The sequence below is a fragment of the Leuciscus leuciscus genome (assembly GCF_965113295.1).
Source record: "Leuciscus leuciscus genome assembly, chromosome: 5".
In the NCBI taxonomy this organism is placed as follows: domain Eukaryota; kingdom Metazoa; phylum Chordata; class Actinopteri; order Cypriniformes; family Leuciscidae; genus Leuciscus; species Leuciscus leuciscus.
This window is the reverse complement of record NC_138729.1, coordinates 39,357,802-39,383,604: the sequence shown is the minus strand read 5'-3', so window position 1 is coordinate 39,383,604 and position 25,803 is coordinate 39,357,802. Positions and strand designations below refer to the sequence as shown.

General features: G+C 40.0%; 3 protein-coding genes and 1 long non-coding RNA gene across 7 annotated transcripts; 2 read left to right on the top strand and 2 right to left on the bottom strand.

The window, feature by feature from the left end:
* Window positions 1-48: 48 nt before the first annotated feature.
* On the bottom strand, window positions 49-5,104 carry uprt (uracil phosphoribosyltransferase (FUR1) homolog). The gene is made up of 7 exons (XM_082169077.1): window positions 4,690-5,104; window positions 4,392-4,434; window positions 4,011-4,080; window positions 3,830-3,892; window positions 3,552-3,713; window positions 3,302-3,400; window positions 49-442 (listed from the first exon to the last, which is right to left on the bottom strand). Exons 1-7 carry the CDS (start codon window positions 4,935-4,937, stop codon window positions 336-338), a joined length of 792 nt encoding a protein of 263 aa, XP_082025203.1. The 5' UTR covers window positions 4,938-5,104; the 3' UTR covers window positions 49-335.
* Window positions 5,105-6,133: 1,029 nt separating this feature from the next.
* Window positions 6,134-16,638, top strand: nexmifa (neurite extension and migration factor a). 3 transcript variants are annotated; one of them, XM_082168878.1, is made up of 4 exons: window positions 6,134-6,659; window positions 9,574-9,695; window positions 9,899-13,478; window positions 13,853-16,638. In XM_082168878.1, the coding sequence occupies exons 2-4, from the start codon at window positions 9,623-9,625 to the stop codon at window positions 13,983-13,985; spliced, it is 3,786 nt and encodes a 1,261-aa protein (XP_082025004.1). In that variant the 5' UTR covers window positions 6,134-6,659; window positions 9,574-9,622; the 3' UTR covers window positions 13,986-16,638. The 3 variants fall into 3 exon arrangements, with proteins under 3 accessions (XP_082025004.1, XP_082025005.1, XP_082025006.1); XM_082168880.1 differs by lacking the exon at window positions 6,134-6,659 and adding an exon at window positions 6,720-6,790; XM_082168879.1 differs by having other exon boundaries at window positions 9,899-13,989.
* Window positions 16,639-17,286: 648 nt separating this feature from the next.
* prps1a (phosphoribosyl pyrophosphate synthetase 1A) lies at window positions 17,287-24,898 on the top strand. Of its 2 annotated transcripts, none has more exons than XM_082168718.1 (7): window positions 17,287-17,588; window positions 18,313-18,496; window positions 18,779-18,877; window positions 19,110-19,234; window positions 21,653-21,826; window positions 21,965-22,124; window positions 22,975-24,898. In XM_082168718.1, the coding sequence occupies exons 1-7, from the start codon at window positions 17,467-17,469 to the stop codon at window positions 23,065-23,067; spliced, it is 957 nt and encodes a 318-aa protein (XP_082024844.1). In that variant the 5' UTR covers window positions 17,287-17,466; the 3' UTR covers window positions 23,068-24,898. The 2 variants fall into 2 exon arrangements, with proteins under 2 accessions (XP_082024844.1, XP_082024843.1); XM_082168717.1 differs by having other exon boundaries at window positions 18,313-18,502.
* On the bottom strand, window positions 24,444-25,450 carry LOC309498168. The gene is made up of 2 exons (XR_014205867.1): window positions 25,388-25,450; window positions 24,444-25,280 (listed from the first exon to the last, which is right to left on the bottom strand). It is a non-coding gene; the product is annotated as an uncharacterized lncRNA (long non-coding RNA).
* Window positions 25,451-25,803: the final 353 nt, after the last annotated feature.

Sequence of the window (25,803 nt, the reverse complement as noted above, 5' to 3'; positions counted from 1 at the left end):
CTTATAGATGAATTGAATAACACATTTTATGAAAATAAAGGCAATTCATTTAATACAAAATATTTTTATTTGTAATTATTTTATTTGCATCATTCTAGAGTGTTCAGGAACAGTCTAGAACACAGTTTGTTTTAATCCTGGTGGTATCATGGATAAGCACATGTTTTTGAAAGATCACTTGATCCATTTGCTCACATTAAACATGGATAAATACATAACCAATAAAAATACAGAGGCCAGCCCTGATCAACCAATCTCACACTCACAGACACTTGCTGTGGGGCTGGTCAGGCTTCCGATGAATCCAAGTGAACTTGTGTGGAATTGGTGGTTTGTCAGTCTGTGCCGAAATACCTCTGGCCGAAATGTGTCGGAGCGACAGCGTGAACTTCAGTTGTCAGTATAGTGATGTCAGGAAACTCCTGAACAATGGACCGTGCACCTGCACACATACACACATTGTTATGGAGGTGCAGTGTGCACTATTTAAAAAATGGACTTAAATATATATATATATATATATATATATATATATGAAGAAAATCAAAAGTGCCAAAGACATTTATAATCTTACAAAAGATTTCTATTTCAAATGCCTGCTGTTCTTTTGAACTTTTAATTAAAGCTGCAGTCCGTAGTTTTTCCTCTCTGTCGCCATTTCTGTTAGAAATCTGCAATTGCAGTTATTCGCGGAATTTTCAACTTTACGTGGGTTGTGCCTCGGCACGGCATAACGTGGGTGAATCCAATGTTTTGAGGAGAATGTGCGGCTATCAGTCACCGCGCGGTGTGGATACTGTCAGTCGGAATCACAGATTCTACTCTTTGGATTGGAAGTATGACCAACATAAGAATTTTCATCGGGAAATGTCACCTGAACAAGTAACATCCACTTTTGTTCTGAACAACTAAGGGAAAAAAAGCATTGCAGTAAATCGCGCTGATTAAATCTAACGATCGCTTATATCACGTCAAACCTTGCAAATTATACTTTGTTCTCAAATTGTTAATGTTAACAACATCAGCACTGCGTGACTTCATTTAATGCCCTTCAGATATTTATCGTTGTTTTCGCATGGGCCCGGTTGCAGTCTTTTTTTCTGTAGCCACTCCGAAATCCGAAGTCTTTTGCATTTTACAGTGGGAGAATCTCCAGTTGTCACTAGTGATTGTCGTTTGAACCTTTCTGGATCCGCCATCAAATTAATTAATTAAATTATATCAAGTGCTGTGAGAATAGGCTATAAATCTCCACCTCCAACATCCTCACACACAATACAGCCTACTAGCCGAGACTCCTTCTTTATGTGTACAGATGTGACGTAATTAAAAACATTATTACAAGCTTACTATTTTGAATCAAGCTAAGGCGAGCAGATAGTTTTGAATACTGGCTGGTTATGTACCTGTTCAAATTTATTTTGGATAATTTTTAACCCAAAAAAGTTACGGACTGGAGCTTTGATCTAATGGCGCTTTTCCACTGCATGGTACGGCTCGGTTCGACTCGACACGGAACGGTTCGGCTCGCTTCGCTTTTCCACTGCATGGTACGACTCGGCTCGGTACGGCACGGTTCGGCTCGCTTTAGCTCGGTTGCTTTTCCACTGCAGTTAGTACCGCTTCAAAGTGGGTGGGACTGATCGTTATAGTTGCCGTCTCTACTGCCATGACATCATCATATTAAATGCGAATTTTTCATTCCGGGTTTCCCCATCCGCTCCTCGGCAACCAACGAGAGGAACGTCTGCACCTCATCCACTGACCACGATTCAGCCATTTCTTTTTTTAAGTTTATACTCTTTTTTTTTAAGCAAATACTTTTAAAACAGGCGCTACAGCGTTGGCTGTTGTCTACTGGCTATTTAAATCTAGCGGGTTTAGTGTCTCATGTTGTAAATACAATGACGCTGGTAGTGATGATTCTGTCTGACCTATCAGTGATCTGCAGTGTTTTCACGTCACATTTTAGTATCGGTACGGTACGCTTGGAACCTCAACAGACCAGGTACCATTTAAAGCGTACCGTACCGTACCATGCAGTGGAAATGCGTCCTAAGTGAGCCGTACTGAACCGAGCCGTACCGTACCATGCAGTGGAAAAGCGCCAAAGCGTGCCGTACCGAACCGAACCGTACCATGCAGTGGAAAAGCGCCAAAAAAGTCCTGAAAACAAATGTTTCCACAAGCAACACAACCATTTTCAACATTGATAATAATAAGAAATGTTTCTTGACCACCAACATCAGCATATTAGAATGATTTCTGAAGGATCGTGTGACACAATGGCTGTAATGGCTGAAAAAATAACTTTGCTCTCACAAGGAAAAATTACATTGTAAAAATACATTAAAACAGAAAACAGTTATTTTAAATTGTAATATTTTACTGTATTTTTTTAAAATAAATGCAGCCTTGGTGAGCATAAAATACTTCTTTTAAAATCATCCTACTGGCCCAAAACTTTTGAATAGTAGAGTATATAATTTATCATTTATTAAATCAAGTTACCTTCATTTATATAGCACTTTTTACAATGCAGATTGTTTCAAACCAGCTTTAGTGATAATAGTAAATTAATGCAACAAAGATTGTTTTGGCTGTACAGCAGCTCTAGAAGAAAGTCATTGTCTAGCTTAAGTACGTTTTTATTTGATTAATTTCCGTTGTAAAAATCATTAGTCATTAACTTAGGGACCGCTTACACACCGTTTTCAACTGAAAACAGAAAACTTTTAATGCGTTCTGGCTGTTCATTTACACAACAAACAGAGTTTTGGTGTCCTGAGAACACAAAGTTTGAAATGGGTTTTTGAAAACGAGTTTTAAAAGCAGTACTGTTTTCATCTCCGTGTAAACTTCAAAAACGTGAACAAGCGCATATGTGCACGGGTGTGTAGTCTGTCTTTACAAAGTGACATTGCCAATTACTTGTCTGGCATGCATTATACAGCGTTTTTAGTCGTTTCCGCGTATCGTGTGAACGGGAATCGTTTTGATAACGTTTTCATCTGTACTGAGGAAAAATGTTAGTCGTGAAAAAAAAAAACTTCGTGTCGATGAGGTCTTCGAAGGGGATAGTCTAGCTCTGCTGACACTTCAGGGCAGCGTTAAAAAGTTATAAATTACAGAATATTCCAAATATACAGCTAAGTTCAAATTGTTTCACAAATGTCCCTTGTTTGTATGTTATCAAGAGTGCTATTAACATGTACTAATATAGATAAAATACAGACATTTATGATGTGATTGGTTTGTAAATGAGAATACAAATCAAGTCTTCACTGTGTTCGTGTCTTACCGTGTGGAGTGGAGAATAGACTCAGTAGTATGATATGTTTTGCCAGAAGGCCGTGTTCATTCAGCACCCGCACCGCTTCTATCACAGTGTTGCCTGTACCTGAACACATACAATAATAAATAATAACTGTCTCAATAATAATTACATTTTTAAATCCAGATTTCCCCCCAAATCAGTGCAGAAAATGCAAAAAAATCGCTCAAATTCCATGTGGACCGGCTTAATGCCTTGTTAGAGGTGAATTACTCACTGAGAATAGGGTACATGAGCAGAACTTTCCTTCTGCTGATGTCAGGAGGAAACTTTGCATAGTAAACTTTGGCCTTTTGTGTCTCCTCATCACTCTGGATCAGAATCTTCCCAATACGGATTGACCTGCAGCAATCTCTCAGGCCTTGCTCCATGGCCTCACCTGCTCACATTAACATATGCGTTTAAGTATAAAAGGCATGCACACTAAATAGGGCTGGGGTTTTTTTTTCATCATGGCTGTGTGTGTATGAATTTGTGAGAAAGAAAGAGACTCACCACTCCTCATGATGCTAACCCCACAGTTTCCCTTTTCAAATTTCACACCCTCATATTTATGCCCTGCATAAGGAGTATAGAATGAAACTTTGAATTTGGACAAATGCAACAGCTGATGGCAGCAATGCCATGTTCATATGCAAAAGGAGAGGGGTATCAATCACCATGGTAACAGGCTCACCTGTTGGTGTGGTTACAGTGCATTCACTGTACGGAAGCTGATTGAGACCCTCTTCCACCACTAATCTTATCTGAGAGCAAAACAAACAACCAATCAGAATAGGGAGTAGCAAACCAAATACAGAACATAAGAGTTGACCTACTAATTTGACAATACTAAAAAAACAAATCAAGTTTTGATTCTTTAATGAATATAGTCAAATAAAAAAAGCAATCAAGGAATGTGAAACGTAATTAAATCAACGATACATTCACTTTGTGTTGATTGCAAAAATTCTTGTGTGAGCTGCCTTTATTTACAAGGTCTTTATAAGAATAATGGCTGGTTTAGTAGGATATAAGACAAGACCACAATTCTTTACCATTTTTTGGTGATGCTTACCAATCTATCGGCACAGAACACAAAGTCACCTCTACTGGTAGTTCTGGGAGAGACAGAAGAAGAAAAGTCACTATGTGACAAACTATTGCAATACATAATACATGTTGACTATGTGCAACCAAATGACATAAGGCTATATCCCAGTTTATTCCATGGACATTTTAGATACATTCTGATAAGTTACAAGTTTATGTTCCTGTACACATGAAATAATATATAGGTGCATATGGTACAGATCTGGCCTACGGGGACACGCAATGTGCACTCAATCCGTTTAAAAGGCGGACTGGAGACTCACTTGTCCCGAATGATAGTCTGAAGTTCTCGTATTTGGTCATTTAATGGCAAGAGTTTCAGCTGAGGTCCTATTTGTCCCTGGATGTCGCTCATGGTTTGGCTTTCACACGGTTCCGTGTCATCTTGACAGGTCTCGGCAGCAGCGCTACTGCGGGCGAAGCGGACGTGCTTCGCGGCGTGTTCGGGGCTTTCACTGTTATTCAGCTGCTGATTATGGCACGGCATCTTTCCGATAAGATCCGTTTCCATAGGACTAAAACCACAAGAAGGAAACACTACACGAAACCACCTGGTCCACTTAAATGATGGCTGTTCTTTTCAACTGATGAGGTTTTCAGTGATCCACTATCTTGCCATGTCTATAGCTGAGCGGAGGAGACGCATGCTACATGACGCACGCTCCCGGGAACAACAACCTGACGTCATATCCCATGTTCACATGATTGGATAGAAATTATGCCAATCTAAATCTCACTGACGTAGGGGGCGGGACACTGCGGCCCTCATTCAAACAAGTGACGAGCTCTACAATTCAATTCTTACTAGTAACAATTCCAATTAGAGACCTCTACAAATGAATTTTTGCTAGTCATATGTCTCCATTGACTTACATTTATTTTTAATTACGGAGCATTACAATTGATTTGTTACTGGTAAGAATTCCAATTAGAGAGCTCTCTAATTGGAATTGTAACTAGTAAGAATTGAATTAGAGAGCTTTGTAATTGTAATTCTTATAGTAATAATTGAATAAGAGAGCTCTCTAATTGTAATTGCTACTAGTAAGAATTGAATTGTAGAGCTCTCTAATTGAATTCTTACTAGTAAAAATGCAATTACGACGAGTAACGCTGGGTAAAATTTAAGCTAAAACGGCTTGCCATAGCAGTGCAGAACATATGTTACATATTCCAGTAAATATTCATGTATGTCAAACATACAAAAACAGATATAACTAGTGTTAATAGTGTTTGTGTAAAGGGAGCGTTGTTGCAAGTTTTCTACATGAGAAATTAAGATCATTTTTATTTTCAATATGAAAGAAATGTTGGCTTTAAAATTCATTCGAACATATTTATTTGTTTGTTTGTTTGTTTGTTTAAAGGAACTGCATTTGTAATATTTTTTCCAAATTTTGGCTTTCAAATTTCCTCGCTGACATTTATTTATCTAAAGTAACTGGCTGTGTGTGTGTGTAATACTACTAGTGTCGTAAAGGTTATTTTTATTTTCAACTTGATGGATTTTTCTAAATTTTGGTTTTCAGATTTCCTCGCTGATATTTACTTATTTATTTAAAGTAACTGTGCATGTTATACCAGCTTATAAATAAGCAGAAATAAACTAAATCTGCAGAGACCACTAGCTGGTGCTTGGAGCTTGTGAAACATCAGTACGCATGCGTGCGCCTCTGCACCTGTTCAGCAGTGCCGCGCGCTCCCGATTCCTCAGCGCGCCGCCGTGCAAAATATGGGGGCGCGCTCTTTATGGCAGCTCTCAAAAAAGGGGGAGCAGCAGCGCACGAGCGCGCCGTCGTTGTCAGGGACGGACGGGGTACAGCTGGGAAAAACACATACACACACACGCACACCCCCGTCTCCGTCATACACGCACATACGGCAAAAAAACAAAAGCGACTCTAAGGGAAGAGCGGAACGGGAGAGAGGGAGCATGCGGCGAGGAGCAGGGGCTGCTGCAGACCTTTGTTTGTTTCCTGGAAACCCTGGAGCGCGAGGAAATAAAATGGAGTGGTAGGGGCTCCGAGGCGCGAGAGGCGCGTCCACCTGCTGCTACCGGGAAGGCAGTCCGGGCTCGCGAGAGAGGGGAAACATGTTGAGACCACTGCATTGAAGTGGGTAACAAAAAAACAACAAAAAAGCAAAAAAACAACATATGACAACAATCCACGCGCCGAGCGATCAAACGGAGTCTTAAGAGCGGGCGGGACGTGCGGCCCTAGTGTAACGGGAGGTGAGTATGTGGGCTGTGCGTGTTTATGTGCGTGATGCGGTGAGCGGGCCAGTGTGACGCGCGTCAAACGCTGCAATGGGGAGAAATGGTGGAGCGAGTGTCAGCTGTCATGATGCGTCCATATTGCACAGGTGTGTGTGTGAGTGAGTGAGGGAGAAGAGGAGGAGGAGGAGGAATGGTTCAGTGTCCTGCGAAAGCTGAGTCGCAGGCCATCGTTTGAGGGGACAGAAAGCATTGGTGCTACGTGAGGCAAACACACACACACACTCTCTCTCTTTCGCTCTTACACACCATCCCCCCTAAGCCAAGGCCACAGCTTCATACGCATTCGTTCACACAGAGCAATAACACGAACAATGTTATGTGGCGACATTCTGTATGTGCCGTTTTACGCATTTTCATTTCCCCCCGCGATTTGCTTGTGGTCGGTGCTCGGCGCCTGCGACCGATGCGGCATTTGGCGATGGGAGATGCAGAACAGCAGAGCGCGTATCATAGCGCACCAGGCCTTCAATAATTAAGGGTGGACTCAAACCTGTTACGTCTCTCTGAATAATGTAAATTCTCTTGGTTATCCGAGATGTTGAAAGCGTGCTCATCTTTCAGGCCCTTGATATAATCATGTTTAGAGTATAGGACCTGTCTGTCACCGGATACCTGTCCTGGGAAGCTGTTATGGAAGTTTCTTTGATGCTGTCAAGCTGCACCGCACACGTACGGCTATAACAGAACCGAAGGTGTCTTGCACAACAACCACCCAAATCAATCAATCAATCAATCAATCGACGAAACAATCAATCAGAATGGATGCATAGGTCTATTTTTCTTTTCCACACAGAAGCCAGACTTGCAATGTTTAAACCTTCTACCTTGAGTTCAGTAGTCAGTCAGTATAGTAATGCTTTCATTTACATAAATGGATGGATGTTTCATATTTTGGTTGCTTGTCTGACAGATGACCAAGGACAGATTGCAGCAGATTTATCGATCTCTGAAAAAGATCTAACAAACTCACACCAACGTGGATTAGGGGTGTCTCTCTCTCTCTCTCTCTCTCTCTCTCTCTCTCTCTCCTGTAATTCCATTGTCTGTCTCTTGGGTGGATGTTGAAGCTGAATAAATATTAATTTCGTTTTTAATAAAAGCAGTTTGCAGACAGTGCCACTGCCCTGTTCTCTGTCTCCGTCTGCAATGCTGGCAAGAATGAGCCCAGCCATGCTGTTCTCAGAACAGCCCTGCCCTGGGCTTTTTCTCATACTGGCACTGGTTTGGAAGGAGCAAATCCTAGCCATTTCCAGATCCGGAAATGGAGTATAAATACATCGGAAATGGTGTTTTTAGTGTATTACTCTGTGTGTTGTTGGAAATGGGTGTTATGGAATTTTTGCCTGATGATATTCTAAAATTATCCAGAGGATGTATTTATGGGGTATAAGACAAATGTGCTGTTGACAGTAACCGCTTATTGAAATAGTTGGGCCATAAACATTTTAAGGTATAGGTAAATGTACATGTATTTATGATCTGAAGCATATTTTAATAACATTTGATAAATACATTTCTGAATTAGCTGTTATGTTTGTTGAACAATAGTAATTGAACAAACAGTAAATAGTAACAACAAATCAGTTATATGAATTCGAATTGAATGTATCCACTAAAGTTTCATATGGAATTCAAAGTGATAATGAAATTCGATTTTTTTATTTTTTTTTTATTAATTTAGTTTAAATTACATTATTTAAAGTGTATAGAAAAATATTGTTGGAGCAGCAAACCACTGAAATACACACAATGCCCACTCAACAGTTTCAAAACTCTTGAGCAATTCATAAATCTTCAATAGGTCAGGTCTGAATTCCTATGTAAATTCACCTCATGGGAACACTTCAAACAGTGTACTAGCATTTCTCCCCAAAGCATATGCTGCTGCGTTATGTTTATTTATTTATTTATTTAAATAAAAAGCTGCATGTCTTTTTTACTTGCATATATGGCACACTATTCTGACACATGCACACACAGCCTGAGGCTAGAGATAGCACTCTTTCTTTTCTCGGTCTCTACTGTTACAAAGCTCTTTCATTTCTTTCACATCCTCAAGAGTTGTACTTCACAGTGAAGGGCAATCAGAGGACAGAATGATGTAAAGCAATACAACTTACTGTAATCCTTGAGAGTAAAAGTGAGAGACCGGAACGGAAAACAGGACACAAATCAAGGAAGTACTAGAGAGAGAAGGCTGATTTGTAACTCATAGTTGGCATGTTAAATAAATAATTTATCTTCTCAATTCTCTGAATATAAGTTTTGAACATCGAAATAAAAAAATAAAAAAAGAATTCTGGGCCTGAAGCTAAAATTCCCCTAAATTAACAAGTCATTCTTCATCATTTTAGCTGCTGATAAACTTAAAAGAATAGTTCACCCAAAAAAATGAAAATACCATAATGTCTATTTAAATGTTTTGTATGACTTTGATGGAACACAAATAAGTTTATGAGAATTCCCTAGGTTTTCTTTTCTATTTATTGGCCAAGAACTGACGTTTTCTGACACTTTTTTTTCTTGTTTCTTTTTTTAATGATCTTATTTTCTGCATTTCACTTCTAGTCTAGCGAGAGTAATTTTATACTTTAAACTTGCCAGTGTGTAGTGCAAATAATGTTGGCTCTTATGACAAATTGTTTGGGATATTCCTCATTCGTAAGTCACTGTGAATACAGAATCTGATAAAAGAATACGTTAACACCATACTAAAATACCAAAAACACTACTGGTTTATTGGTCAAATCTAGAGTTCTGAAAAGTGTGATTTGTTTGAGTTTTTTCCCAGACTTTAGTGCTGAAAGATTTTAAAGATTGCATGGCTTCCACTATAGCCTTTACTGTGTGTGTCTTTGTGTTTCTACAGGCTGGACAGTAGTAATTATGTTAGTGAGAGAGAGATTCAGTTCAGATTGATGGATGTTCTACGGGAGTCTCGATTCTCAGGGGCAGATCACAGCCCCTGCCCAAGAGATGCCAGTGAAAATGGTAGGAGTTCCCACATGCATATAATATGCAGAATTTTAAGAACTATTATTGCACCTAATTTAAAAATCACATTGATTTCAGTGATATATGTAAAATTCGTCTTTTATATCTATAAAATCTTTACAGATGTTTGTCAGGAAAAACTTGAATTTTTCACTTTAAAGATTTTTGTCTCACCCTCTTTTTGTTTTTGACTTTTTTAGAACCACATGACCCGTTGGCAGATGTGCCACATGATTTAAGGCGCTGTGATGACATCACTCCTGCAGTGCTATCCCTACCCTCCCTCTGTGGCCAGAGTCAGACCTCTGAAGGTCCCCTTAGCCCAGCTGACCTGCATGATGGGTCTGTCTCCAACACCACCTCTCTATCCTCTCTCTCTTCGTTCTCCTCTCTTTCCTCCCTCTCATCTCTCTCTTCTGTGCCCTGTTCCAAACCTGTGACGCCCTGGTCTGTGCCGCAGACCTGTGACAGGTCATCCCTCTCTAACATGGACTCCAGGGGCGGAGATTGCCTTAGCTGTCTGATCCCCAAAAATCAGACAGAACCGGAATCCTGTGAGTCCGTACTCGGCTTTGCCAGCATCAATTTGCAATGCCTTGGCCCCGCCCCCAGCGCAGGTCGCTATGGTGACCAGGTCCTATCTGACCAGCTGCTCAGTGGCCCCGCCCATCCAGCTGTGACCAATGAGGGGGCTGAGGAAGGGAGGTCGATGCAGGAGAGCGAATCAGATGAGGATCCTGCATCCAGGAGCATATACGAAGGTCTTGGTGAGGAGGCGCAGGACTGGAGCTGTCTAGAGACACTCATCAGTGAAAGCCGTATGGAGCTCTTGGACTTATGCTCTCGCAGTGAACTTGCAGTCAATCTGTTCTGTGAAGAAGATGTGGAGAATTACATGTTTCAAGAGGAGGAGACAGCACTCAGTACTGACGTCTGCTCACTTAAGATACGCTACGAGTCCTATCAGGATGGAGTACAGGAGAGAAGTGAATCTGCCCTACAGGATGAATCTCAGCTAGGTTTCTTTCCCAGTTTACCTTGCAGTAGAAAGGAGGGGCCAAAAGAGAAAACGGACCAATCCATTGAGATTAAGGGTGATGACCATGTGACCCCCAATATTAGCCCAGACAGTAACTTTCTTTTTGACCTCAGTAATTCTCCGGAAGATTCTGGTGAATTCAGTGATGACAGCTCTTGCACAGGCTCCCCAGACCACGCTCTCTCCCTTCGCCATGGCCGTTTGTCCAGAGAAAACTCTAGCTCCTCCAGCCAACTAAGCTACCGCCTCCGAGCCAAGAGGAAGGTGGCCTACCGAGAAGACTACCTGTATGATGTGGACTCTATAGAAAGTGAGAAAAACGCAGAGAAACGAGATAAACAGCCTGCTGGGCTCAAGAAAGAGCGTGATGATGACTGGTGTCCGAAGAAGAGGAGGCGGTCCAATAGGAAGGACCCACCTGTCATTATAAAATACATAATCATTAATCGGTTTAAAGGCCAGAGGCACATGAGGGTGCGGCTGGGACGAGTCGACCCATCACCTTCTGTAGTCTGTTTGAGTCCAAATGCTCTGCTACGCTATGAGAGACTTGCACCATTAAAAGCTTACTGGCAGAAAAGAGAAAAGGAGTTGCAGGAACAGAATAGATTGAAAGCTGCAGAAACAACCAAACGTCTCAATGGCTGTAAAAGACCGCCAAACACTACACCCAAACGCAAGCACAGGTTGGCCAGACTCAGGATCCAGCAGATCCATGCAGTACAGAATTCCCTCCCCAGCCAAACTATAGTGGTCCACACCAACAATCAGCCAGAGGAGACTGAATCACTGAAAAGCACAGAGGAACCAAAAGATGACATTACCCCCATTACGCACACTGCCAGGGCTAAAAGCAGAACACAGGAGAGAGAAGAAAGAAGAAAGGCAGGTAAAACAGGAAAGATAAAGAAGTTTAAAAGTGAAGCAAGACTTCGGTTGAAAAAGTTAAAAGACGCTGAGACACAGGGAGTCCCTGAAGCCTCTGAGATTGAGCAGTACAGCCCATGTTTACCAGAAAACCTTAGTAACTCTTTAGAAGTTAATGTTACAAATGAAACCTCCAGTAATGACCCTGAAAAATGCACTTTGACCCCAACAGCTCCAGGGACTAATGGAAACGCTGAACTCCTCCCGGGAGGATACCTACAGACTCTTCTCGAAGCCTCTGAGTCATCGAGCACTGCTAAATTCACTTATTTCCATCCAGGGCTGCAGAATCCCACCCTTCAGCCAGTCCAGAGCTGTGTTCTCTCTCCTCCCTCTGAATCAGAACTGCCCCACTCTCCTCCACCTATGAACCACGGGCCCAACCACACACATTATGCTGAGCCAAACCTTACTGAACCAACCCAGCCCATTTCATGGCCATCCCAACCATCTGCTGAACAGCTGCCCTTCTCCCCAGACATCCCAACCCAGTCGCCTATGATGCCATCAGGCTTTCCCACACCATTGCCTGTGTTAGCAGGGGATGGCACAAATGTCGCAGGGTATGGGCAAGTGTCTCTATCAGGGTGCAGGGTGTCATATGAAGAGTCCCAACCTGATGCTGATTATGGCTTGAGTCCGACTGGGTCTAGGAGTGACAGTGGTGTAGGGCGGCTGGTTAGCTTTAACTCCCTTGGGTCACTTTCTGCCACCTCTAGCAACTACAGCTCGCTCAGCCTAAGAGAGGGTGAAAGAGAGAGGGAAGAAGAGATCAGTGAGATCAACGATGGCTTCTTGCCACATTGCAGTCCACGGCTCATCCTACAGCAAAGTCTAGAGGAGGTTGCTCCACTTCGAGAGTCCACTGACCTTCTGGATATCTCCAACTTTACCCCTGACAAGTTCCGTCATTCATCGCTATCTGAGATGTCCCCACCAGACACACCTAACTCTTCCCCACAGCTGCTGGGGAATTGTGGTAAAGTTGGAGAGTTCTCTGAGACAGCAGAAGCAAATGTACAATGGAACTGTGGAGTTGTCCCGCAACTAAATGAAGATGGAAACCCACACCTCCTTCAGATTCAGTCTTTCAACACAGAGGAGGAAGATGTAGGGCTAAGGGATCACAAAGGTTCTACGAAAAAGGGTGGGAAAAATGGACAAGGCACTAAAAAGACCAAAACTCCAAAAGCAGCAAAAGGAGAGAAAGTAAAGCTCCCACGTCAGGGTTCTCGTTCTGTGAAGAAGATCAAAGCCTTGCTAGAGGGAAAAGCAGCCAAATGTGGCGGAGGGTCAGGAAGTTGCGCTTCATCCCCCACCCCATCGCTTGGCTTGATTGGAGGTCAGGGGGATTGGCCTATTACCGGGGGACTGTCAAACGATGACCAACGAGAATTCCAGGAACCATCAAACATCCTGTCCAATATAGTGTCTGGCATGGCTGAGGTGCAGCGTTTTATGAGGGCCTCTGTGGAACCTCTTTGGGGGCCTTGCCTGTCACCAGGTCAACATGCCCTCCAGAGCCAGACACTGAAGATTCTGGGTAGTGCCGCTGACCTTAAAAAGCGGGGTGGTGCCTCAGGCGGAGGTCGAGGGAAGAAAGGGGCTGGGCGTGGTGGTAAAGCACTGCCTAAACTTCTCCCACCAGGCTTCTTTCCTACCCTTGGATTAGACTGCCTCCCACTTCCACACCGCCCAGCCCACAAAAAAATGTACCGTCACAAAAGCAGTGCTAAGTTTGCCCGTGAGGAACTCTTAGCGGGCAAAAGGGACATAAAAGGAGTAGCATTGACCGCTTTGGTAGAGAAACGGAGGTAATATTTTCTCTCTGCAATGTGCCCCTTCTCTTTCTCCGTTCCCTTCCCTCGCACCCTGCCAAATCCTCCTAAAATCCTTTCCACATTTCAGAGCTGCATGGCACCGACTTTACCCACAATCCTTTGCCTAGCCCACTGGAAGGCAGGCACATCCTGCATGTCAGCCCTGCTAAACTACCTACTAGACTGACTGAAGTCTCACTGTCATGGCTGCACCCTACTCACCATTGCTGCTTTGTTGCATTTTTACCTTGTTTTTAGTTGTTTTGTTTGTTTTACAAGAAGAAAAATGCCTTGAAAGTCTTTGGATTCTCTTTTAGTGTGGTGTTTATCTAAATATCAATATTTTGTCTTTTTGTTTTCCGTTGCAGCTATAACACTGTATGTGTTAAATCGGTGTCACAGCACCATGGTTTAAATCGAGCCCAGCGCCCTGCTCTGTCTCTCAGCAAATGGTTGCCTTCTGTTCAGGGGTCAAAGGTCATGTGTAGTATTCTGTGCTAAGAATCGTTTTCCCCTCGTTTCTGTGCCAACCCCTCAGAACATTGGGCTTTGACAAGCTAAAAGAAAGCGTCCTCACCAAGATGTTCGTTTTCTGAGGTTCTGAAATTCCGAAAGAGATTTTTTCATTGTTGTTTGTTTATAAGTTGTGAAAAGGGGGTTCATTCATCTGTTCTCCAGTGAATCTCCTCCTGCCAGTATCAAAATGCTGTTGTACACAAACATATGCACTATTTACAAAACAAGATTATATCAAACATGTTTAAATTAATGTGCCAAACTATGAACAATTAAATGTACAGACATTTTTATCTACATAAATATTTGCTGTTTTATAATGTGGCAGTGATTGAGGAGTGTGTGTGTGTGTGTGTCTGTGTGTGCGTGCGTGCTTGGGATGGGGGGAGTTGTTAATCTGAGATTCACTCCTGTTGCATCACATCTGTACAAACAGCGAGGAGTCATCTCAACAATCAAAAGAAAAATGTTGTTTTATTTTCTGTTTTACACTCTTGGCTAGTTCCAGTTTAGAGGCATGAAGTGAGAGATGCATGACAAGAATTGGTAGTAGGAAGCCGAAGTGCTATAATGGCAGAGAAATTCATTGGTTGCCTTTCATTCTGATTTATTTCTGGATGGTAAAAGATCACTGTTCGTCCATAACAAGGTAAGAAAATGATCATTCCTTTTCATAACAAGACATATAATGCGTTCTAACTGGTTTACGTCCCCAAGTTTCTAATTTAGCTTTCAGTAAATATTTTCTCTGTAACTCTAATGAATTTTACACCCTTAAAACCAGATAAGAACAGGACCAAATATTGTTTGAAAGTTTTTCTAATTTGTTGCTAGTGATGTGCATGCATTTAAAACATATGAATATGTGCTGTGAATGCTGATCCCCTGTATTACTTTCTCTGACTAGCCTGTTTTTTTTCTTACCTGATCTCAAAACCATTGTTTTTCAATTGCTGTTGGAATGTTATTTGTTGTGTTATAAAAAGAGGGAAAGAAGCCAACTTGGTTACCCCCATGTACTGTTTACTACATTGCTGCAGGATTGTACAACTCCCTGGATCCCCTCTTTTGTGAATATGTGTTTGAAAATAAGTTTTTTTTTCTTTCTCTCTCTCTCTTTTTTTGTCCTTATGTTGACAGAGTGTGAAACACTTTTAAGTTGTTCACTACATCGGGTTAGTTTGTCAACTGATCCTCCTATTTCAGAGTTAGTTTGTGAACTGATCCTCCTATTTCAGAGTTAAATGGGTATTTGTGCAAATGCTGTTCACATTGATGTGAATGAATTGAGGTTAAATTATTGGAGAAAATGTTGATGAACACAGGTGCAGATGATGAGTGACATTCCACAGCTGGTGGTGTGATTCAGAAGTGAGCTCCTCTGAAAACTTCTTGATTTTAGGGTGAACTAATTGGAGCCTTCCCAGCCAAATCAGCCTCACCAAGCAAAAAGCCAGGAAATATTAGCCGGGGAAAGTTTGTTGTCCATGTTTTCCCCCGTGCTGAGTGAATGGAGATGTAACACAGTTGGTTCAGGTCCGTTGGCTCAGGGAACCCAACTGCATTCACATCTCTCATTCCCTCAGCTGTCCATCTCGACATAAACTCAAGCTGTTCTCAGCGGTGCCCCCTACTGTACTGTTTTTACATAGCCCTATTGTTGCTAAACCTGCAGGACATCTGTGATGCCAGTGCAGGGTGCTCTTGTTCATATTTTGAGAACAGAGTTTTACACCAGTGAAAACTTTATAGCACACATCCCCTGCACTTACTGTTCATATTTTTTAAAGTTCTTAAACCGTGTTATTCCCCTATAAGTGCATCATGTAAAGTTAAAACAGGAATATCAAAAACTTAATTGTGCCCTATTTATGAATGTATTATATTGTCAAGTTGGAATTTTTTTTTTTTTTTTTAATGATTTATTTGACACTGCATTACTTGTAACTACTTTTGCCTTTTTTCATCATCAAGAAAAAAAAAAAAAGAAACTCTTTCTACTGCCTGGTCTGTGTTCACCAGGTGGATTCTCAATGAAAAAAATGATGACCTGTATATTTTTCATTGTGCCAATTTGTAACATATTTTCTAAGTGTATATTTTTCTTAGAAAGTGATGTGAGGTCGTTCTTACTGTGGCTTTGTTCTTTTCCCTTTTCAGCAAGTGAGAAGGTTGCTAATTGCCATGTTTTCTTTCTTTCTTTTTCTTTCTCTCTCTCTTATTTGTTTTTTGTTTGTTTGTTTTAAAACCAAAAATTGAAAATATTATAAAAAATAAATAAAAAACTATTGTAAAGGAGAGAGAAGGAGAGCAAGCTGTGACTCTTTGTTGAGAGTTTTTGTAATTGGACCAATCTTGTTGTAAGAGTGTTGTGCTCTAGTAAAAAATATATATTAATTTAAAGATAAAAAAGAAACCATGAAAACAGACAGTGGAACAATAACACTAATTTGTGATCTCATTGCTGTTTTATAGATTTTCATGTAAATTATTCTAGTATTTTGTTTTTGTTGTATCTGTCACAAAAGTTGAAATATTTGTGATCAAGCCTGTATGGTGACAAATGTAATATTGGTAACTTGCTGAGTTTTGTAATCATGTTTATGGAATAAATATTAATTAAAAGAGCTTTTGATCACTTGTTTCAGTACCGTTTCATTTTTACTTGTAAAAATATGAACAAATCTGAATTAACTAAATTTGATGTAGCCATTCTGTTTTCCAACGTTGTTGCTCTGTCGAGTTATAAATATAAATATATCTGCATATCTCATTGTAAATCAGCTTTGATGGCAGTTTTTACAAACTACAACAGCAGTTCAAGGAACACACTGCTTGTTACACCTCTTATACCACAAGAGTGCACTATTAACTATGAAAGCAGAGATTTTCCGTAGAAATCACTGAACTTAAAAACGAACAGAATTTACAATACATCAATTATTTTCATTCTTGCAAATGATTTTTTATATTTCATCTGTATGTAGTCTATGATACACAGGACTGGTTCAATAAAACCTGCCCTGATGACATAAGACTTACGACATTTCTATCTATAGGCCAATTAGCTGGTTTCTAACTGTATCTCATTTGTTAAGCTTTATAATATAGTTACATTACGCTGAAACTGTAAAGTGGAACATCATTAACGCGATGCGCGTGATGCGCGTTTCTGTCTGTTTAGCTGCCAGTCATCAAGCCCCTAGACATGTATCCAATCATATCCCAGAAATGGACGAGCGCCACAGTTTATGGGTGTGTTTTTGCTTGAAGGGGGCGGGGCCACAAGGGCACATAGTACATTTGCTGCGTGGACGGACCCGAAATCAGATAACTGGTACCAAGGCCCTCTCTGCACTCACTTTATTGAGGTTAGAATTGAATCAGAAGATAATTTCACTTACAGTGTTTTGTAAAAAACACTGTACAGCACCCCGACACTATAGGCACCACGGATCAGCCAAGAATGCCAAATATAAAGATTTTCAGCGGCAGTTCGCATCCGGATCTGTCGCAGAAGATCGCGGACCGACTGGGACTCGAGCTGGGGAAAGTGGTCACCAAAAAATTCAGCAATCAGGAAACCTGGTGAGTTATTTTCAGTCAGAATTGATGCTGAAACTATGCTTTCCCGTAATGTTTTGGCTAGGGTACACGGAATGGTAAACACATGGTAACCATGTTTTGTTTTTTTAGTTTGTAGTTTTCTGAATTGGAAGATGTCGTCTGGCGCAATGCACCTCAAACATGCAACAGACTCAGTTTCCCAGCATGCACCTGCATTAAGCATGTGACTCTAGGGCCGCTAATGCTAATTTTAAACGTTCTGTCTGGCCTCCTCTGCCACGTGAGGAGGCATACCGTTATTAATTGTGCCCTTTTGAAATGCAGCTGTATTATTATTTATTATTAATAGTTGTAATACTGCTGTACACATTACACGTAATAAAAAAAATAATAAGAAAATACACAACTCTCATATGTAGACATGAAAAAACATGTTGGCTCTGCTGTCTGTTTATATAATTGACATTTAACCCAAGATGAGTGGAAGGCTTGTGACCCTAAGATAAAATGTCTCTTACTCTTTATCTGCTCCTGACTTTTGATAAATGTAGCCAGGTTCTTGACGCAACAGTTTCAGTTTGTTTTTGCAATGGTTAACAGTCTGATCACCAGTGAAGACCAAATATCAGCTCGTATCAGATACTCCCCTTTAATCAGGCTGACAAATATAGATTTATTGTGTACTGTCTTTAGTGATTGAGACTCAAGCCTTATCTGTGTGTTTTTGTCTGTTTTTTGTGTGTAGTGTTGAGATAGGAGAGAGTGTGCGTGGAGAAGATGTATATATTGTCCAGAGTGGCTGTGGCGAAATAAACGACAATCTTATGGAGCTGTTGATCATGATCAATGCCTGTAAGATTGCGTCAGCATCCAGAGTCACCGCGGTCATTCCTTGCTTTCCCTACGCTCGGCAGGACAAGAAGGACAAGGTGGGGGTGAGAGAAACAGCTTGCTTATTAACATGTACACACAGTTGATCATACATTAATCACATCACTGTTGATGGATCCATGTGGGCTACTTTCTGTAAGTCTTTCTTCTGTGGTGTCAGTGTGTGTTTCTTGTATTCTCCTTTTCTGGCCTCTTGGCAACTTATAAGGCATGGCTAATTATGCTTGCTCTTTTCCTGTTAATGTGTCTATAGTTAATGGTCGTGATGATACCCGTTTATGAGTGTATGTTTAGTTACGAGTGAAAATTTTGTCTGGTAGAGTCGGGCTCCGATCTCAGCCAAGCTGGTCGCCAACATGCTGTCTGTAGCCGGAGCAGACCACATCATCACTATGGACCTACATGCATCTCAAATTCAGGTACACACAGTAAAACGCCTTCCCTGTTCCCTCTAAACACACTCAAAACAAACCCTTATCTCTCACGAACAGAGATCAGTGATGTAACCCTACAGTCAGGCACATGTAAAACTGGGTGGGCATTACATTTTATAGTTTCGAGACTTGGACACAAAGTTTTTTTTTGTTTTGTTTTTTTAACGTTTTTGCTCAAGGTATGATTTTAAGTCAATGTGTTGTTGTTTTTTGTCAGGGATTCTTTGACATCCCAGTTGATAACTTGTATGCTGAGCCAGCAGTCCTCAAATGGATAAAGGAAAACATCAATGAGTGGAAGAATTGCACCATTGTTTCTCCTGATGCCGGTGGAGCCAAGAGGTGTGTTTTTCTATTTCCTCTCCTGCGCCTCTCTCAAAAACATAGGGTCTCGTTCAGTGACCCATGTGTATGCAGAAATATGTGTGATACCTGCGTACAAAGGTTTTCATAAACAAATAAATCATGATTCATTAATTGTTGTACCAAAAGTTTAGAATAACTTCACAATAAATGTAACATCAACTGAAACCAGACATAGGCAAAAATCACAGTCTCTGTGGTCTTATAAATGTTTTTATATATATTTATTTACATGTTTATATATTTATGTTTTGGGCCTAAAATTAACACTCGCCAAGCACCACATGCGAATAAAAATGTTGTTGCCGAGTATATGAAACCGTGTCAATCGCCAGTTGGCCAGTAACATTTTTATGAATTCTAACAATGCAGTATTGTGAAAACATTTAAAGGAGTAGTTCACTTTAAAATGAAAATTACCCCATGATTTACTCATTTTACTCACTAGGTGTATGACTTTCTTCTTTCAGACAAATACAATCGGAGTTATATTAATAAACACCCTGACGCTATAATGGCAGTGGATTGCAACCATCAGATTGAAGCTCAAAAAGTGCATCCATCCATTATAAAAGAGCTCCACATTAAACATGAATATTTTTCTTACACAAACTCATCGCTTTGCTTCAGACGGCCTTTATTAACCCCTCGGAGCCATGTGGAGTTCTTTTATAATGGATGGATGCACTTTTTGAGCTTCAATCTGATGGTTGCAATCCACTGTCATTATAATGCTTGCAAGCGTCAGGGTGTTTATTAATATAACTCCGATTGTAATTCGTCTGAAAGAAGAAAGTCATACACCTTGTCAAATTCTTGGTGTATAGTATAGGAAAGTCATATACATGGCTTGAGGGTGAGTAAATCATGGGGTAATTTTCATTTTAAAGTGAACAACGCTCAGGAAAGTTGACGGGCCAGGGATGCATCATCATGAAAGTTAAAGCATTGTCAATTTATATAATCAAGCACAAGAAGATGTGAAAGGGAACTCAATTTGTTACTCGAAGCACACGTCTCAGTGAGCGTGCGATACTGAATTGAGCTCTTTCACGTCATCTTGCGCTTGAACAGAACTATTCAAACAAAATTGTTGAAAGGCCTGTCTTGGCAAGTAAACATAGTCACTTATATCTTAAGTCAGTGTGTATAGTATTTTATTTATATATATATATATATATATATGAAGAGTTCAGATGCAAAAGCCTCTAAATGCCATTTGAAATTTTCTTATAGAATGATCATTTTTATCAAGCTTGTATATTTCAGTTCAGTAATTTCACTTAAATGATAATTAATAGGTAATCTTCATTGCCATTTAAGTGAAATTATTTAATTTAAATATACGAGCTTGATAAAAATGATCATTTTAGAAGAAAATTTCAGATGGCATTTAGAGGCTTTTGCATCTGAACTCTTCATATATATATATATATATATACACTTTTTTTCTTTTATGAGGGAAAAAGTAAGTAAGGCCTAATAATATTTCCATGTTTGCTGAGTGACCAGAAGCTGTGTGGGAACACCACATATGGAAATGGTTTGGGCGTGTTTTACACAAATGACTAACCGGGGGCGAGAGGTGGCGAATTCAGGATAGTCCAAATTCATTAACATTCCAATAAGGTTATGAACAAACGAGTGTCTGTATGCACGTGGTCTAAATTTGGACCACCATGTCTAAATTTGAATAATTTACACAATTATCATTGAATGAGACCCATTCTCTTCCTCACTTCACTGTCATTCTTGTCATTTAGATTTCTCTCTGTTTATCCTTCTCATTTCCAGTTTGTTTAAAAAGTTTTAAAAAAAAGAATGTATTTTGTGATCTTTTTAAGTATTGGATTGCAAATAATATGATTTAAAGCAACATAACCCTTTCAGGTTGTTAAACCTGGAGAATTATAGTGCATAATGTTGATAAGGCTCTTTCAAGACGATGGACATGAGTGTGTTTTACTCTTTTTAGGTGTGGAGGGTGAGGAAATGTCAGGTTTTTTGTGTGTTTGTGTGTGAGTGTGTGATTCTCTGCTAACAGTTGATGGCTTGGCCTAAACCTTTAGCTGTACATTATAGTGGTGGGCATTTTTTTCAAATCTGTTTGAAGCCTTTTAAAGCTTGGCTAATTTAATCACGCTGATTACATCATGTGATTTGTTTCTGGAGAAATGGACTGACTGCAGCGCCCCCTTTTGTAACAATTTAAGGCACTCGAGTGAGTGAGTGATCTTACACACACTGTGACTGGAGTTTGTACTTGTTTTTACTGACATTTGCGCATGTGGCCTATCTGTGATGTCTGTATATGATACTTGCAGAGAAGCCTGAATGCAGCCATTATCACTTCTCAGTACAGAATGCTACCTAAGAATTATGTGTTCATTTTATCAGAGTAACATCCATCGCTGACCGACTGAACGTGGACTTTGCCCTAATCCACAAGGAGCGGAAGAAGGCCAATGAGGTGGATCGTATGGTGCTGGTTGGGGACGTGAAGGACCGAGTGGCGATTTTAGTAGATGACATGGCGGACACATGTGGGACAGTATGTCACGCGGCTGACAAGTGAGGACTCGCATGATACACGATCACTTTCATGCTCAAACACATGCACATTCATGATTATCCCAGTAATCTGTCATGCCTCCATACAGGCCTGTCTGTTTTTTTTAACCGCATATGTGCGTCTCTGTCCTCTATCAGACTGGTGTCTGCAGGAGCCACTAAAGTCTACGCCATCTTGACTCATGGTATCTTCTCTGGGCCTGCCATTTCTCGGATCAACAATGCCAACTTTGAGGCCGTCGTGGTCACCAACACAATTCCACAGGAGGACAAAATCAAACACTGCAACAAGATTCAGGCACAGACATTTATCATATTAAAAACTGTTATGGTTTAGGGATGGGTAATCATTTCCAAATAATAACAATCAATTTAAATATCGATTCTTCAAGATCTATTTTTTAAAAATAATTCAAACAAATGTTTCCGGTCACACAGTATTGTAATTATACATAATTGCATGATTATGCAATAAATTGTATAATATGTGTTTCAAAGTCAGAATCGAATCTCAAGCTTGTGAATCTGAATCAAATCAGTGATGATATGCAACTCTATTATGGTATCACAATTTTACCATACATTTGTAATACATGTACACTATTGTTTAAAAGTTAGCTGAGGCTAGATTTTATTTGATTAAAAATACAGGAATATTATGAAATATGATTACAATTTAAAATAAGAGTTTTCTATTTGAATATATTTAAAAATGTAATTTATTCCTGTGATTTACAAAGTTGTATTTTCAGCTTTTACTCCAATCTTCAGTGACAAATGATCCTTCAGAAATCATTCTAATATGCTGATTTGGTATTCAGGAACTTTTTCTAATTAAAATCAATACATTTGCTATAAATTAATGCTTATTACTATGAATGAATGTTGCCACTGAATATTTTTAGTGAAAATTATTTTCAGCATTATAAAAAAAAAGTTCAATGAATATCGAAGAACAGCGATTTAATGCATCCTTGCTATACAAGTATTAAATTCTTGCCAACAACAAACAAACATTTGAACGGTAGTGTAATCTGGTTTTAACTTCTGTAATATTATATCTGATTTGGTTGTTTTACAGATGTTTTTTGTTTTTTTGTTCTTTACTCTGAGCATTCTGACTGATTTATTTTTCTCTCCCTCTCCAGGTGATCGACATTTCTATGATCCTGGCTGAAGCCATCAGGCGAACTCATAATGGGGAGTCGGTCTCATATTTGTTCAGCCACGTCCCTTTGTAACACGCACATACATGCAGACACGCACACACACGTCATCTCTTTACACACTTCATCAGTGTACAGACTCGCATGATGGAGAACCAGTGCTGGGTCTGTCACACGTAAGAGTCTCACACACGCGTCATTTAACTGAAGACGTATCCTGGACAGTGAATGAAAAGAATGAAAGCTTTCCCCCTTTCTGCTGCATGTGCTGACTCGCCTTTTCCCCCCCCAAGAACATTGTGAAATGTAATAATTTGATACTTCTATCATTTTGATTTCCATCTTGATTTCCATCTACTATCCACTCATTGAATTTCACCCGTCACACTGTTGCATAAATGTTACTTGCATGTTTGTCTGTCTGTTATTTCCTTAGAAACCATTTAAAGCAACAATTAGACAAAAAAACTTGCTTATAATGGAAAATCTCCTGTAAAACTGGATTTTTTTTGTGGTATTTTAACTACAAGTTTACTGTTTAACTTAAGGTACAATGGACGTTTATGAGTTTTGTATCTTATTTTTGTAATAGAATATAATTACTAACATGTGGCAAGATTGGAAAAGAATAGAGATGGGTTGGGCCCCTTTAGATTGCCGTTGTTATGGCAGCTGGTTTTGTTTTCCTCCTTTTTGTTCCTCTTCTCAGGTTTTAGTTTTTTTTTTTTTTTACTTTATTGATCTTCATCTTTTCAGGGTCTTTTGACAGGGCAAAAGCCAAGATCTGAGTGGACAAATTAGGTCATTAAAAAAAAAGAAAAAAAGTTGTGTTAAGATGTTTGTTCATGTTTACAGTTAGGCAGTGTTTTGTTTGCTTGAACACAGATCTGTGAAGTGCCCTTCAGATCGGGCTGAAAACACACACTCAAGTCCTATTAAGTGGATACTGTGGAATTGGCCTGAACAATCAGCCTATTGAACCATATTTTCATTGTTTCTTGCTTATGTCAGTGTGTTTGTTCTTTGAAATATGTTTATTTTTTCCCATGCTACTTAAGGGGTTAGTTCACCCAAAAAATTAAATTTATGTTGTTACTCACCCTCATGTCGTTCCCGTAAGACCTTTGTTCATATTCAGAACACAAATTAAGTTATTTCTGATGAAATCTGAGAGCTTTCTGGTAGTGATGACTTTGTTGAAATAGTCCATGTGACCACAGTGGTTCAACCTTAATTTTAATGAAGCGACGAGAATACTTGTGCGTAAAAATAACAACTTTATTCAACAATTTCTTCTCTCCTGTGTCGGTCTCTGACGCTGTTCACGTTGTAAACACAGTGCAGCTCTTCTGGGTTCTACGTCAGAACACCGGCCCCTGCATCAGCATCACATGCGTGCGTCGTGGTGCTCATGTAAACAGAGAAGAAAATGTTGAACAAAATCATTTTTGTTTAGTTTTTTTGTACACAAAAAGTATTTTCATCACTTCATAACATTAAGGTTGAACCACTGTAGTCACATGGACTATTTTAACAATGTCTTCACTACCTTTCTGGGCCTGAAAGTGTCAATTACATTGCAGCCTATGGGGGGCCAGAAAGCTCTCGGATTTCATCAAAAATATCTTAATTTGTGTTCTGAAGATGAACGAAGGTCTTACGGGTTTGGAACGACATGAGGGTGAGTCATTAACAACAGACATTTTCGTTTTTGGGTGAACTAACCCTTTAAACGAGCTCAGAGAATACACCTAACTATCCTACAGCTTACACTGGAGAAGTATGTGAGATGGCAGAGCTTGATTTGATAGGTCTATGCCGTTTGCCTTAATGAAGGAAAAAAAATACTGACGACTGTATCTTGTCTGAATACAGAACAAGTAAAGCATTTCATGTATAAACTGCACACCTGCTTGGTTTTCCAATTATTATATAGGGTTGGGAGGGTTACTTTTAAAATGTATTCTGTTGCAGTTACAAATTACTTCATAAAAAAAAGTATTCAGTAACGTAATCCAAGCACCACATTATGAAAGTAATGTAATCTAATTACTTTTGGATTCCTTTAAGGTCGCATAAAGTCAGGTAAAAAGCAATCATCAAAGTAATTTAATTTAATCGTGTCTTGACATGATCACCAACTAGATTACAGAGCCCCGTATATATACAGTGGGGAGAACAAGTATTTGACACACTGCCGATTTTGCAGGTTTCCCTACTTACAAAGTAAGTCTGTAGAGGTCTGTAATTTTCATCATAGGTTACACTTCAACTGTGATAGACGGAATCTAAAACAAAAATCCAGAAAATCACATTGAATGATTTTTAAATAATTAATAATAATTTTCTTTAAGAAGCCCTCCTGTTCTCCACTCATTACCTGTATTAACTGTACCTGTTTGAACTCGTTACCTGTATAAAAGACACCTGTCCACACACTCAATCAAACAGACTCCAACCTCTCCAAAATGGCCAAGACCAGAGAGCTGTGTAAGGACATCAGGGATAAAATTGTAGACCTGCACAAGGCTGGGATGGGCTACAGGACAATAGGCAAGCAGCTTGGTGAGAAGGCAACAACTGTTGGCTCAATTATTAGAAAATGGAAGAAGTTCAAGATGACGGTCAATCTCCCTCGGTCTGGGGCACCATGCAAGATCTCACCTCGTGGGGCATCAATGATCATGAGGAAGGTGAGGGATCAGCCCAGAACTACACGGCAGGACCTGGTCAATGACCTGAAGAGAGCTGGGACCACAGTCTCAAAGAAAACCATTAGTAACACACTACGCCGTCATGGATTAAAATCCT